General features: G+C 48.5%; 1 protein-coding gene and 1 long non-coding RNA gene across 2 annotated transcripts; both read right to left on the bottom strand.

Moving 5' to 3' along the window:
* Nucleotides 1-647: 647 nt before the first annotated feature.
* Nucleotides 648-3,107, bottom strand: LOC133342440 (uncharacterized). The gene is made up of 2 exons (XR_009755129.1): nt 2,706-3,107; nt 648-1,433 (listed from the first exon to the last, which is right to left on the bottom strand). It is a non-coding gene; the product is annotated as an uncharacterized LOC133342440 (long non-coding RNA).
* Nucleotides 3,108-5,203: 2,096 nt separating this feature from the next.
* On the bottom strand, nt 5,204-14,993 carry INTS5 (integrator complex subunit 5). Its single transcript, XM_061551628.1, has 9 exons — nt 14,812-14,993; nt 13,380-13,490; nt 12,709-12,942; nt 11,875-12,223; nt 10,905-11,278; nt 10,127-10,339; nt 8,840-9,025; nt 7,348-7,648; nt 5,204-6,916 (listed from the first exon to the last, which is right to left on the bottom strand). Exons 1-9 carry the CDS (start codon nt 14,910-14,912, stop codon nt 5,714-5,716), a joined length of 3,072 nt encoding a protein of 1,023 aa, XP_061407612.1. The 5' UTR covers nt 14,913-14,993; the 3' UTR covers nt 5,204-5,713.
* Between the last annotated feature and the right edge of the window lie 994 nt (nt 14,994-15,987).

Raw genomic sequence — 15,987 nt, 5'->3', positions numbered from 1 at the left:
AAAAGTATTGATCGTGTCAGTACTATGTGCCACCCAAAGTTTGAAGGAACGTCCCTTCGCCTTAGTCGAAGTCTCCAGTATTCTTCACAAGAGAAGCAGATGTGCAAGCCTGCTTGAAAGGTCTAACACAAGCTTCGAGCATAAAGGAATCAAAACTAGTGCTTATACAACGTGACTCAACATGTTTGTGCAAGGCTGTATTGTTCAGGGTAATGCAAGTCCGCAATCGTCATTCAGTGCGCTGAAGACCCTCCACAGAGTGTCCATCCCCCACGGTCCCATGATGCTTCCATGAAATTCATGTTTTATAAAATCACTGGCAAGAGGACAACCAGGCTTGATATTGATGGACGCTGTGGTATGCAGAACCCCTCTGGTGAATTTACTCCTGCAATTCGTGGAATCAAAATTGTCAAACAACCTGCGAATAGGATGTATTTTGCACGTGACTCCTCTTAATACTGTGCATTAGAAAGGCACCTGCTAACCACAGATAATAGGGCCACGAATATTATACATTTCTGGGGACCCCAACTCCTACATATAATAGGAAATGCGGGACGTAGGGCCACTATTAACAGTTCTTCTGTAAATGCAATGGATATGTGAACATGTAAATAACTAACAAAAACAGAGTTCACAACCGATAAGTCTAAAAATGCAAGTTTATAACTGCACAATATTAGTGCCATAACATAAACTTCTCCTTAGACACCAACAATGTGGTTAACATTTCTCAAGTTGCAATTTCACTTTGTAAAATGCAGTGAAACGTTGCGATTATTAAACATGCAATCACCATTGGGCTCTCTCGTGCCGAAATCGGAGTTTCTGTTCCTCCTCTGCGCTGTGATCAACGTTTTCGGCCAGGCTCACGTCGAGCCGTGATAAAACGTGTGATCGGCAACTCGAATCAAGCAATTTGGTATCGAAAGTTGACCATTTCACACCCAATAGATACCGTGAAGCTGTAGGCAAAAACTAAACACCAACCACTTTGGTAATGTTGGCAGTAGTGCACAAGCACAGATAACAAAAACACCTCAGCACATTTGTCAATAACACTGTGGCTTTAAGATCTAAAACTATAATAGGCGACGTTCAAGGTGTTGGCCTTTCTTCACACCACATATATGCAAATTACCTTTTTTATTTTTAAGGCAGTGTTATTGATAAAGTGCCACAAGCACTATATATTACTTCAATGTAGTGCAATGTGTAATTAGTGATAATCAAAAACAGAATCTTTATTTAGATTGGAGAAATCCGATGAGCTATGAAGCTCTTTTTCACAGACGTGGTGTCCAGTACAGATGTCGAGATACGAGTGGGGCACACGGTCTTCTGTAAATGTGAAGTCTTGTGAAATCCTGGAGCCATTTAAAAAAACAGCCGCTGTACTCGTCTTGACCGTCCAGGCACGCCGCTTCATTCTGTGGGGGGAAAACACAAAACCCATCACTTTGTAGAACTGTGTATAACGAAAACAGAACGTCTATACAAGTAGGTTATTACTCAACCAAACGCAACGTGGTGTGATTTTGAATATTTATCAGCAATAGTGTAAATCCTTTGACCAAATCACCTGTAAATGAGCCCAATCTCATCAGATTTAGGCAGCTTAACATCTGGATAAGTGTGCTTAGATGGGCTACCAACATGCACACTGGTGATCTCGGCTTTGTGCCAGTGGAGGAGGGTAAGTGGATCGACCACAACGGCATGGGGGGGGGGGCGTATTCCAGCAGTGGATTGGCAACATATTCATGGAACGTGAACATGTCACGTAAAGATTCAAAGTACAGCATACAAACGTGCAATCACATTAATTGCACGTACTGTATAAACACACTTCTTCACGAGAAATTACCACTTTCCGTGTATGCTTGGTTGTGTAATACAAATTAAGCACATTAGTCGTCATCTTCAGCTTGTAGTAAAGTCCACGTGGCGAGGCATTTTACTGGCAGCCTGAGATTTATCAGGACCAAAATCGAATGCTGGCATTATCAACAATTACTTGCAAATTATTTATATCGTGATCGTTATCTTCTATGCCATTTCTACGTCCAAAAACCAAACTTTATTTTCGTTATTAGGACCTTTAACTTCATATCTGTGGGAAAAGCGTGCAATCATGACGCTCTTGTGAGGTCACCCAATTAAGTTAAACATTAATCATTGCAGCAACATCATGGCTAAAACGCACAAACAGTGACTTTAGAGCTTGCTTCTCCTATAAATCACCTGCCGACTTACACACACACACAGCTTGGGTCAGACTTTGTGTGTCTGCATGTTCAGCCACAACGCGGCCCTGGCCCCTGTACCAGCAAGCCATTCCTGACGTCCACGTGGGCTCGGTGCACCTAGCCTGGCACATGCCTCGTCGCCATAGTGAGAAGGACATGTCTAAACCATTGTCACTGTGTTTAATGTTCTGTATTGTACCATTTCGTATTGTTTGTGAGGTGATTTATTTTTGTTTATTTCTTGTCAAGTCCCCCTCGCAAAAGAGGTTTTTAACCTCAAGGTATTTTTTACCTGGTTAAATAAAGGTGAAATAAGGTGAATTAAAGATGAAGTAAAGGTGAAATAACAATAAAAATCTATTAAACTTCAGCACTCCACAGGACTTGTGCTTGCGGGCTGCATTTGTTCAACTTCGTTTTAAATGTCCGAGGCTGCTCGCCGACCGCACTGACCTTGTCGAGACTCGGGCCCGAGAGGTCACCACCATCATCAGCAACACCATCACCAGCAACACCACCACCGCCACCAGTAACACCATCACCGCCACCAGCAACACCGCAACCACCAACGACGCCAGAACTACCACCCCGAGCGCACGCGAGGCGACGGCTGCGAAGGCCGCCGCCGCCGCCGCCGCCTTCGCCGCTCACGCCAGGTCCAGCTTCTTCTGCGTCTGTGCGAGCAGCGCCTGCAGCCGCCGCTTCCTCCAGTCCAGGAACCTGCGGCGCGTCTTGTTGCCCTGCCAGCCCAGCAGCGCGCCCGCCACGAACGACAGCGCGCACGCCGCCATCAGAGCGCGCTGCGAGTAGTCGCCCATGGCGAGCCAGCGGGAGACGAGGCCGGGGGGGGGCACAGGGGGGGGCGGGGCCACGGTGGGCGGGGGCCCACGGTGGGTGGGCGGGGCCACGGTGGGTGGGCGGGGCCACGGTGGGGGAGTGGGGACGTTGGGTGGGGAGGGGACGTTGGGTGGGGAGGGGACCCCACCCCCCGTCGCTGTCTCTCCGCTGCTGTGAAGGCGCTGTCCATGTTGCTGGGGGTAGGCCGCGTCCATTGCTTCTCACGGCCGAAGGTGTCGCTGGATGGGAGGAGCGGAGACGTCTCGACGGCGCTTCCGTGCGGTTGGGGCGCGCAGTCTCCCCGACTCGGATGGCCGCCGATTGCATTGAGGGTCTGACAGGCGCCGACTGTTCGCCGCCTGACATTGGCAGACGCGTGCTCAATGTATCAAACTATATTCTTTGGTTCTCTCGGTAAAGTCACGTAGATAGAAACATTATAATAAAAATAAAGTGCATAAAAAACACACTAATGTCAACTGTAGCCTGGTTATTAAGCTGGGGGAGCGTACTGGCAGTCTATCATGTAGACGTATTATTTGGTTCTTTCGGTAAAATTAAAAAAACCACGACGTTTCGATCACAACACAAGCGATCGTCTTCAGGAGGAAAGGGAGGGGGGGTGACCGAAGGCCACCGCTGTTAAAGGTTAAAAAAGTGGCCGTGGCACAAGCGCCCCAGCGGTGAAGCATTGCACAGGCAGTGCCCAGAACACGTCCTGGTGTCAGAACCAGTGGTGAAGCATGGAACAGGTAGTGCCCAGAACACGTCCTGGTGTCAGAACCAGTGGTGAAGCATGGGACAGGCAGTGCCCAGAACACGTCCTGGTGTCAGAACCAGTGGTGAAGCATGGAACAGGCAGTGCCCAGAACACGTCCTGGTGTCAGAACCAGTGGTGAAGCATGGGACAGGCAGTGCCCAGAACACGTCCTGGTGTCAGAACCAGTGGTGAAGCATGGGACAGGCAGTGCCCAGAAGACGTCCTGGTGTCAGAACCAGTGGTGAAGCATGGAACAGGCAGTGCCCAGACCACGTCCCGGTGTCAGAACCAAGTGGGCGGGGCATGTGCCTTGGGGTAAGGTAACAAGTAAAACACAAGTCATGACTTGACCCTGTGCTCCCTTGACAAGTCCACAAGGACGGGCGTCAAGTGGATGCCTGGATGACGTCCGGCTCAAATTTTTCCATGAAAATATTGGCTACAACCGGAGACAAGGGAGAGCCCATGACGAAGGCGTGGTCGTTGTGGGGATCCAGGGCCAGGATCGGCTGGAAGATGTCTCTCCCTCCTCGTCGCCGGGCGGTGTTGGATGAACCCCCGTCCCGTGCAGACGAGGGAGAGAGCCCCAAGGGATAGCCGAGAGTTGGACAATACAGAGTTCGGGGGTCCAGGGTAAGAACCAAGAATAGAGAGCACCTCCCTCTGGTGTGAGTTAGTGTTGTGTGAAACAGTGTTAATAAACGGCAACAGCCCTTATAGTAAATCCCGTCTCCGTGTGGTCTACTGCACAACACATTTAGCTGACATTGTAGCGGCTGATGAAGCAGTCAAGTTATCTACATGTTCCCAATCAGATGTCGACATTTTTTCTGTCAATGTTGTGATTTCATGATCTAGTTCAGTACGGAGCAGTCTAATTCTCCCTGAGATCAGGGCCAAGCTAACCCTGCACAAAATTCGTTTGCCATTGGCAGATGTGACGGCAACAGAAGTCGGTGTAAATGAGATCGGTATGGCGCCTTAGAATCACGGCATCTCTTCAGAAATGTGAGTGACTCGATCAGATGAGATTTCTTGTCTCGGAGTTTGTCAAAAGATCTTATGGTTATGTGGAAACCCTCCTCGTAGAGGCGGTTAAATTTTGACTTAAAACTTTCGTGATTGCAGGAATTCATATTATATAAAAAATAACTGCTTTGTGTTTGGTTTGTTGTCCTTCCCCCGTACCTCCGATTAGCATGGTTGGCTACGTTCGGTGCAAAAGAAGTTCCACGTACATATGGCTATGGCTTGGAGAGGCTTCATTAACGTCAATTATGTTCTAAACAAAGAAACCTTACAGAGCTAAATTGTTTCACATACATACATAAAATAACACCGACACTGGTTCCCAGAAAAGTCCTTTTTAAGTTTACAAATATCTTGCCAAATGCAAAGCAAATCGTAAAAAAAACCCACGATAATTAACACAACCTTTAATAACAGTAGCACTGGTGGGAGGAACAAATTACAGGGTTGGATTATGCTCCAACTGGTAGTACTCGGCTTTCAGTACACAAGCTACAAGTGAAAATCTGTACAGCTGTATTGTAATTGTCTGCTTCCTTACAACAGGATAGCGCTGCATTTAGATACAGAAGTGAAAATTGCTTCAACAAAGGCTCCGTGATTGACACAAAATGGCAGCAATGAAAAGACTTCATATATACACAGCATACAAATAATATACATCATACATTACAATTTGAAAATGATTTAATTATCAGTGTTGACTAATTTATGTTTGCCCGAGCCTGCCTAAGCACACACATGGTTTTCCAAGAAAATCAGGTCTGTGGAGCCAATAATGCGGAAGACCATTAACTTATAAGTTCATTGTATGGCCTCAAAGCTCGAGAAAAACTTAGATCTGAAATCTTCCTAGGAGGTGACCAAGCGTATCTATGTTCTTGTGCAGGACACTGTAGAGCTCGGTCAGGTGCTTGCCAACATCACCGTCCCTACTGAAGTCGCGGTAAAACTGCCCCGCGTGCGGCTGGAATGTGAATTTCTGTGGCAGTGGCGCATTGTCCTGCACGTACTGCCAGACGGACAGCAGCAGCATGTGCACCTCGTGTGGCGTTATCAGGGCAAACAGCTCGTGCACGTTGGCCAGCACAGGTGGCAACAGCTGGCCCTCTCCCATGCTCGCGATCAGCGCCTGCGAGGCCTCCAGAGCCCAGGCCGAGTCCACGGCTCGTGGCTCGCGCGATGCCTCCCAGTGCGTCAGCAGCGTGGCAAGCAGCCCGCGCAGAAGCACCGAGCAGTAGCACAGCGCAGGCCGGCCAGATGCCACGAGCCACAGCAGCTGGAAGAGGAAGGGGTTGTCCTCAAAGCGCCGCTGGATCTTTAGGTCTCGCTCCACCGTGTGCCGAGCGTGCTCCTCAGGAGGCCACGCCAGCTCGCTGTTGGTCACGTCGGGGCAGATGCTTTCAACCAGTAGCACGGCGAGAGAGCGCGCTGCCTCTGGGTTGATGGGCATGGGCGGATGCTCCTGGCGGGTGTGCTGCTGTTGCTGCTGCAGCTGCTGAGCAGCGTCGCAACCCGGCTCTGGGCGACAGGCACCCACGGTGCTGCTACTGCAGCAGCGGATGAGGAGGCTCAGTAGCCACTGTGTGTTATCCTGGCTGGGGGGCTCACGGCTTGGCTCAGTTGGCGCCTTGAGCCCACGACCGATCACGCCGGCATGGAACACAATCCATGGGCCAAGGCCGTAGTTGGCAGCAGAACCGTGCTTTCGGTTCAACGCGAGTAGGCGAGTCTGGAGATCCTCCGAAATCGGGTCGGTGGTACGGGATGCCTCCGTCTTTCCTCCAAACAGCACGGCATTGTCTGCATGCATGGCTCCCCTAACCAGCTGCGCGAGAACCTCCTTCTGACCACGAGATGAAACGGAGCTCAATTTGGTGAGGAGCCTGGAGCAGTGGCCTATGGCGCCTGCCTGCTTGCTGTGAAGCAGGATGAAGAAGTAGGCGGTGCCTGCACTGATGGCATTGTACAGCTGGCATACGCCAAGGGTCTTGGGAAGAGGCAGAACGGCCAGCATCGCTACACATGCCTCTGCCACCTGCGAGAGGCGAGGGTTACACACTTTAGCCAAAACATCTGCAGCAAATGTGCAAATAAAATTTTATATAGCTAAGCAAGGAACCGATAGCAGATTACTAAAATATCGCAAAAATGTTAACACTTTTTTAAAATGTTACATATATATAGTAGATGCATCTACATAACAGCCTGTCCTCAAACTCAAACCAGTGCTTGGGTTTGCTATCTTAATTGTCAACCTGATTATACATAAAAAAGAATATTCCCCTCAAAACCTTTCCATTTGGGAAAAAAATACCAAAACATTCCCGCAAAGCAGCATTTGTTCTAACAACTCTGGCAGTGTAATGACTCGCTAAGTCAACCCCCAACTGAGCCTTTGACTCAAAACTATAACTATTATACAGACAGCCCCATGTTTTAACCGCACGGTGCAATGCAGCCAATTACCTGGCCGTCGGGGTGCAGAAGCAGCCGGCTGACTGCCTGCAGGTGCTCGCACACGGCCTCGGTGAGCAGGCGACCCGCGGGCACGGGGAGGGCCCTCTCGGCCACCCCGTCGGGTGGGTCCCACTGCAAGAGGCAGGCGAAGTTGTTGAGCAGGCAGGCCACGCGGCGAGCACTCATGTAGCCCTCGCCGCTGCACAAGACCTGGGCCACGGAGAGGCGCACCGCGGCCGGCAGGAGCCCCGTCATGGAGCACGAGAGCTCGGCGTAGAGCTGCACCACCAGGCTTAGCTCCTCCGGTCCCCTGAAACAAAAATTTAATCAGTTTTTACTTGCTGACAAATACCGGTGATTAATGTTCCCTGCCACCAAGGTCTTGAGCTGTGACAGCCTCACGTCGGTTCTCTGCTGTCGCCCCCTCGGTGTGGAACTCTCTACCCCGTTGCACATCCACAACATCAAATCCACTCCGACTTTCATGAAACATTGAAAGGCCTAACTGTTTGGTCAGGCTTTCGAGCAGCTCTGAGCTTGGCTCCGCGCCTCTGAGTTGTTGACTTGTCTATCAGAAACAAATATAATTGTGATGAAGAATTGCTTCAGTATGTCGAGCAAAATCATGTAAAAAAAGTCTTCCCAAATTCAAACTGTGGCTGTGACGTCATCTAATAATATGAAGAAATCTCAATTCAGAACTCACAAAAGCACTGTACCACGACATACGTGAGATCAGTCATTGGAAGGTGACATCACACAAGTACTTTTGAAATCCCTTCAACTGCATCTCTTCCATACTCAGTGGTGAACCTCTCATATTCCTTGCTATAGAGGTGCTCATTATAAGACAAAGTGAAAATTGTGTCATTTTCAGACTGAAAATATGCGAAATTTGTGAAAACCAACGTTAATAAAGGTTATAGTTGTGCCATTGATGACCAGGCTAAGACCATCAACTTGCCACACTTCAAAACCTAGTTTACATAATACAAAAATTTTGTTACTCAATAGCTACTAATAGGTAAATATTCATATACCAATAAAAAATTGTTCATCAAGAATTGTTTTATTAATTTAATTCTGATCAGGCCCCTATGGTGTCGAGCGCAGTCTCCAACTCGTATCTCTTTGGCCTCTTGATTCACGTGCGATGAAGATGGGCGAGTGCCCAAAACAACAACTTTTGTAAACTTTTCCATTTAGGTCCACATTGTTATTGAAGAATGGTAATGACGTTTCAGTTTAATGAAGGGTGCTTGCCCAGATTCAAATCCAGGATCTAGTAAGTACGAGCTCGCATGGTATAAGCTCCATGAGCCACCCAACACGGTTAGCTACGCACAGTGCAAAGTAGTAACACCATTAATCAAATTACATGCACAATAAGTAGTGGCTTAGCCGAAACCATCCAAAGTCACTGCACTTAACCATGTTTTATTAAGACGGTGATAAATAGGTCCTGAAAGCCCGGGAGATTAAAACACAGCAGGCAGCTCACCTTGCGAGGGACAGGGCATGGCAGAGAGCCTCCGTGGCCAAGCTCGCCCCTCCATACACACAAAGGAGGCTGAGCAGCTGCTGCAACCAGAGGTGGCACTTCCAGTCGAGGCGAAGCATCTCCTCGCATATTTCGCCGACTCGTGACCGTAACCCATCCAGAAAAGGCACCGATGTGTCGCTGAGCCTATGCCGGGGACACAATGTAACTGTGTAAGAATATGTAATGTAAGAACATGAATCCCTGCAGTCACGAAAGCTTTAAATCGAAACACAATGTAACGTTCAATAACCCGACCGCCGCATGATGTGCTTTTAGAAAAACATTAGCGTCCTCACAAAAGGACACTTCTAGTGCTAAGTGAATGCAGTGAAAGGTCCAGGCCCTTTGGAAAGTTTCATATTTAAGTAGGGGAGACAGGTGAAAACATTGTTTAATGTATTTTGGTGGGTTCTTGCACGTTCTGCAAAGAAAACTTTTAGACTCTATAGTCCTCGTGTTTCTCAATATGTTCAAGCTTGCAGAGGAACACTCAAATAGAACACAGAGCATGTGGTTAGTGCATACATGCGGACAAGTTGGACAACAAGTGTTCATATCAATATCGCGCTACTGATAAAGATGATTCTTTTTGATATTTAGATGGTAAATGGAAAGATTACTGTTGGTCTATCTTACAAGGATTAATTAAATGTCATTTATTGGTCAGGCGTAGTTTTACTGCTGTCAAAATTGCAATAAATGCCTTGTTCCATTTAAGCGAAACGTTTACTTTGATGATATACGGCCTTTGTCAATCTACATCTGGATAAAGGTCTCCTGAGGCTGAGTCAGTCACATGAGGTTTTTGAATCATACTTCACCAATCTTGTAAGTGTAGGTTGGTGAATGCAGGGGGGGAAGATCAGGACGGGTTCAGGTATTATTGTTCACGTTAGCCATGGCCATGAATTGAACTCGGATTACCGGGATCGCAGCGCAGTGTGCTCGTCACCCTGACACGCAAATATAATACATAGATATTACAGTATTGTTAAACTATTAATGCCATCTATGGCATTGGGTAATGTAAATTCCTACAAAATAAAAGATAATTAAAGACGTGCACACGTCACTTGCAAAGCACACAGGAGGTGTGAATGACTACGCCATCGTTCAACCCCCTTCATCATTCTTTGACTGATAATACCACACACAATCAAGTGAAATGATGACAGCTCATTCTGCAGAGTACATTTTTGGTCCCCAAAGTTTCTCTCCACCAATAATGGGGCAGGTGCGTCACACCGATTGTTTGGCCGGTTGTAGACCATCTTGTGCAGGTTGAGCAGCAGCAACTGCAGGATTCTCTCGCACGTGTCGCGCACGCCGCTCGGCACGTTGTGCTGACCGCCACGCAACGTTGCCCCCGCCACATCTTGCCCGGCCCCACCGCTGCCACTCCCGGCTACCGAAATCACGGAGGAGGGGGTGGCCATGCGCACCAGGAACTGCAAGACCCTGTCAACATAACACACACACACATTCATATCAATGTCATTTGTATAAGGTAAAGTGTCACTGCAACATGGGCTCAGGATAAACAAAGGCAAAACAGGTCACGTCGAACAAGTTCGTTAAATAATTGGAAATGTGTGTGGGAGGAAGAATATGTAGACCTAGGACAATTATTCATGGTGGACCAGAATAAAATAGATAAAGAAGCAAACACGAGTCAGAGTGTGTTTCGAAAGCTGAACTTGATAATGAAAAGTAACATGAAAGAGAAACATGACATTGACAATTACAATGTAAGAGCAAATAACCATGAGAGACGCATGCTTGGAATTACACCGAGACAAAAAGAACAAGTAGATCAGAGATCAAATGCCATTTAGGCATTACATCGGCCGTTACGAAAAGTAAATGGCTTGGGCAGGTCACTGCATTAGGATGGACTAATGACTGAGTGGCGGCCAGAGGAACACGCACAAGAGGACAACGCCACGGAGCTGTAGTAACGATAACAGTTCGCATCATGGATCACCACATCACGAGACCGTGGATCGTTAGGCAGCGCTCGTACCTGTAGGCGCCGGCCTCGCCCGTCTGCCCCACGAGGTGCACGGCCATGCCCAGCATGTTGTCGAGCTCGTCGCGCGGCAGCGCCGTCAGCTGCTGCTGCAGGCGCTGCAGCACCGCGGCCGGCGCCAGCGCCTCCATCAGCTCCGAGGAGACGGCGCCGAGCAGCGGCGGCGACAGCGACGCCAGCTGCAGCAGGAAGGGCACGGTGGCCGCGCGCAGGCGCACGTCGCCCGCCGGGTCGCGCCCGTCGCCGTCGGGAGGCGAGAGGCTCTCGTGGAAGAGCTTGAGCAGCTCCTGTTTGATGCTGTCAGCGTGGTGCCCCGCCAGGTGGCCCAGGATGCCCACCACCGAACCGATCTTGGCCACACGCTTGTCCTAAGACGCGCAAGCCGGTATTAGTTTATTCCTAATTTTGTTTTGGTCACAGTCTTAGTCTAGTTGATGACAACCTATGTAATATTAGTCATGTATTAGTCTGTGGATATCATTTAGTATTTTTTTTTAGTCTAGGAGACTAATGCAATAAACATTCTTGTCAATGCAAAGTCGAGCCTTTGAGAAATGCTACTTTTGGGTGTCTGTTTGGAGTGCAGTCAATTCTCAATTTCCCAGGGTAACTGACACAGGAAACATGGACTGGATAAACAAAAAAAGCTTCATCAAAACTTTTAAATATCAGGTCATAAAAACGTATGTATTACCTTAAATTGGGGTTGACGTAAAATGTCATGTTATTTTTTTATTTAAGATTTACTTGCCGGAAATGTTTTTTGTCACATGGGCAATGAGTCACTGATCCCACAATGAGTGAGGAGCAACTCATAATTGCAACAACCTGCACTAGAAAAGGTTGCGATAATGGATGGTCAACCCGCAAACCCGAATAATTCACCCGTTGATAATTGCGAGTTAACTGCATTCAACTCCTTCCCCTTTCACAACAAGGCAACAAGGCAAGCCCGAGTCGTAACCTGATAGACAGGGTCCACCGCCTGCGTGCCGACTCCGGACAGGCAGAAGTCCTTGAGGCCACAGGAGAGCACGCGGCTGATGATGGTGCTGGGGAACGACGATCCGATATGCGCCACCACCCAGTCAAAGTGCGGCGAGTGCCGGACGGACGTGTCGAGCAGCGCGCCCACGCACACGTCCAGCGAGGGTCCATCCAACGATGCCAGGCACTGTACGTACATGTCCATGAGGGTGCGCGTGGCCTTGCAGCCCATCCAGGTCTGCAGCAGCTCGTTAAGCGAGCCCGTGTGCGGCACACCGTGGCGGCCCGCATACTTGCTGCTCAGCCGGCCCATGAGCTCCACTGACCTGCGGCAGGACCAGTGGAAGTATTACGCATTAGAGAATGTTAAGTCTTCATAACAAAGTAGGCTGAGCAATTAATAAATGATATGGACGTTTTGTTTACACTCGCAATACGCTGCAAGCTTAACTTACGATATATGCACGTTATATGAACGTTATATGTTTAGGTTTAATTTGGGCTCTTGCAGCAAACTGAATGAGATAAACAGATGTAGATAATAAAAACAAGACAGAAGGAATTCTTCATTAACGTTTCAACCCAGAATTCTAACAATACAATTGCTGGGAGGACCATTTTTTTTAATGCCTTTCCAAAGCCTCATTCATCCTTCGTGGAAGGAAAAAACAAATCAATTCTTGGCAGAAAAATTACCAAATCTCCAGGTTGATGCACCATGTTGGCCCAATTTCAGCCAATACGCCAAACAGTTGTTTCAGTAAATCACAACAACCACAGCTTCAGAAGCTTCCCCTTGGACCATACGCACCAGGCTGAGATAAGCGGGGCCCAGGCTCGCGGGTTCACGCGCACAAACTCGGCGATGGTGCGGTGAGCGTCCGTCACGACGTCATCCAGGTTGAGGCTGAGGCCCAAGTTCTGCATGCCTCCGCCCATGCTATGTCCAGGTTGCTCGTCCATCTCCAGCACATAGTTGCCCACGTACTCGTCAAAGACACCGCACAGATGCTCCAAAACCGCGCCGCGGGACGCCGGCAGGTGCCTGCGTGCACATGGAGGCGACCACGACCACAATACAAGTCTCCGACGTGTGCTCTGGTGGTACCACGTTCAGTTCGCTATGGTGCTCATTAATCCAAACAACACTGCACAACCTGAAAACCCATTGCAGGTCTCCACTAATGGCAGTCATAAAACACCTTCAAAATAGCAATTCACTGGAATACATGACAGTTATTTCATAAATTAACAATGTTAACAAGATAATGGTTGTATGAATGGTTAGTGTGTACGCATAAAAGACAACACAAATTCACAGTGTGTTAACGTACCGAATACACCAACAATGCTAAAACCTATGGAGTGTGAACATTGCAAAATTGCAATGCAGAGGCTAGAGCATGTATGCGTCTGTGTTCGAATTTTCGGAGCTGCAATTTGCACAACAATAGACAACAACAACAACAACCGAGGCATCACCTGAGCAGCAGGAGGGCGCACTTGGCGTGGTCACGCAGAGTGAGCTTGTTCCCATGCACCGGGTCCATGCCCGACAAGAAGGCCTTGATTTCACGCTGCACCTCCTGCGGGCTGTACACAGCATACTGGCTTCGTTAACTAACTTTGTCAGCTTGGTTCTTTCGGTAAAGTCACGTAGAAGGGAAGTAATAAAATAATAAAAATAAAACATAAAACAATTCTCACGACGTTTCGGCCACAACGCAAGCAGCCGTCCTCACCTGAGGACCTCACCTGAGGACGGCTGCTTGCGTTGTGGCCGAAACGTCGTGAGAATTGTTTTATTATGTTTTATTTTTATTATTTTATTACTTCCCTTCTACGTGACTTTACCGAAAGAACCAAGAAGATGAATCCCTGCAGTCACGAAAGCTTTAAATCGAAATTTAACTTTGTCAGGTTGGCAGTTTAACCACAATGTTCGCCGCAATGTTCGGATGATGGTTTTCAAGCCGTTTAAGAGAGTAAGGCGATGGTTTCTGAGCTTTTTTAATGTAATCGTGTACACGCACTTTAAGCATAACAGTGTCTGTCAAAGTCACACAAACTGTCTCTGGGGTGGTCGTTCATGTCAAAAAGGCAGGCCCTGCACCAGCGGTGGAAACTCCACATTCCCGTGGGTGGACTAGGCGTTGCACAGGCCGAGAATGTCGAACCTTTTCCGTAGCGAGGGTCGAACTGAACTTTCAAGATAACTTTGAAAGCACGCATCCCTCAAAAGTGCCTGCTGCTGTAACTGCAAGAGGCAGATGCAAGTGACAGCAGGTGACCGAGATGGCTGACATGGGAAACCGTGTCCATGTGGGGGGGGGGGGGGAAATGTCCCCTCTAGTACTCGATTAGTGCAGCCAAGCTGCTCGTCAGAGGGAGATGAACACCACTTAGAGAAGACCTCGGACGTGGCCTGTGGCCGTCGGAACTTTAAAGTCGCGGGCCGAAAGCGGCGTCGCCCCCCCCCCCACCGTGCTTTTAGAAAGCTGAGCTGGATCATGAAAAGTAACAAGGAGAGCAGAAACACGACATTGACAATCACAGTGCAACAGCAAAGAACCACGAGAGATGAATTCTTGGTTTTACTCCTCGACAGAAATAACAAGCAGAGGTCGGATGCCAAACGCCACAACGAGCCAACACTTCCACGCGCAGTTGACACTCGTTCGAGGCATCCCAGTGCCCCGGACTAAACAAAGAGAACCACAACCACGGCCACTTCAGCAGCTTTAGCAGCTTTAGCAGCAGCGGCATTGGCGGCATCATCCACGCGGTGGGCGAGAGGCGAGAGGCGAGACCCACCCCCCCCCACGCGGCCCTCGGGACCGACGATCGCTGCCGGTGACCGAACGCGAGCGAGGATCGCTTCGCTACCGCCGGTGCAGGCAAGACGATGACGAACCTCGCCATTGTGTTGCTGCTGCTGCTGCTGTTGTTGTTGTTTGTGAACGAGAAGGGGATGGAGCCACCACCGCCGCCGCCTCCTTCCACCGCGCTCGCCATGTTCGCCGCGATGACGTCACCGCCGTGTTTCTCAGGCTTCTGTGATCACGTGGCTCCTCCTCCTCCTGCTGTGATCACGTGGCTCCTCCTCCTCCTGTTGTGATCACGTGACTCCTGCTGCTGTGATCACGTGGCTCCTGCTGCTGTGATCACGTGACTCCTCCTGCTGTGATCACGTGGCTCCTGCTGCTGCTGCTGTGATCACGTGACTCCTCCTCCTCCTGCTGTGAGCACGTGGCTCCTGCTGCTGCTGCGAGCACGTGGCAGCAGCAGCAGCATAACAAACACTGCCCTCGCTGCGTCTCGTGCCGGGGGTTGATGTCGCGCTTATGAGATTCAGTGAAGCGGTTCAGTGTTGTTGCATAGGTAGTGAGTGTGTGTCTGGAATGGCTGCTGGTTTTCTTCGAGCGTAAAAAAAGGAGTTTTGAAAGTTGGTGGCATTTGCTTATCACTTCGGCAGCCTTCTACCATCCTGTACCATTCTGGTCCTTGTGTTGTGTCGGCAATAAGTTGAGGAGCTGCATGTCGAGGTCTGCTGGCCACGACGAGGGGTGTGTTCGTGTGGTCTTGCTCATTCCTCTGTTGGTTTACACTCTTCCAGGTTGGATGGCATGCACACAATCACTCATGCATGATTCCAAATTTGAAGCTTTGTGACTGCAAGGATTCATACTCTTAGGTTTTTTCGGTAAAGTCACGTAAGTAGAAGAATAAAAATAATAGAAGTAATAATAGAAATGCTCCACTCGTGAATATGAGCATCCTTTCATGTTTTCCAGAAAATGTGCATTGAGGATTTAACCTCTAAATTTAAAAGTTATTTATACAATTCTGAATAGTGCATGGCTCAGCTATGAACACGAGTGGATTCAGTTGATTATACATTTATAATTAATTGAAGCAATTACTTAACTTGCTAGTTTTAGCAGTATACTTGTTTTTTTAGTTAAAACTTTCGTGACTGTAGGAATTATTATACTTTGGTTCATTCGGTAAAGTCACGCCGATAGAAAATAATAAATAATAGAAATAAACATTTTCTAATTTATAAAAATCAAAAACTCACGACGTTTTG

The sequence above is a fragment of the Lethenteron reissneri genome, chromosome 14 (assembly GCF_015708825.2).
Source record: "Lethenteron reissneri isolate LAM-NWPU_2019-01 chromosome 14, ASM1570882v1, whole genome shotgun sequence".
Classification (NCBI taxonomy): domain Eukaryota; kingdom Metazoa; phylum Chordata; class Hyperoartia; order Petromyzontiformes; family Petromyzontidae; genus Lethenteron; species Lethenteron reissneri.
The sequence above is the reverse complement of the archived record's forward strand: the minus strand, read 5'-3'. Positions and strand labels throughout refer to the sequence as shown.

What these genes read in the sequence shown, in the direction of transcription:
- INTS5 (XM_061551628.1), bottom strand. Translation starts at nt 14,912, where the DNA reads ATGGCGAGCGCGGTGGAAGGAGGCGGCGGCGGTGGTGGCTCCATCCCC. An exon ending in GCCCCGCTTATCTCAGCCTG is followed by an intron (nt 12,224 to 12,708) that starts GTGCGTATGGTC and finishes GTCCTGCCGCAG; the next exon opens with GTCAGTGGAGCTCATGGGCC. An exon ending in CATGCCCTGTCCCTCGCAAG is followed by an intron (nt 7,649 to 8,839) that starts GTGAGCTGCCTG and finishes TTTTTGTTTCAG; the next exon opens with GGGACCGGAGGAGCTAAGCC.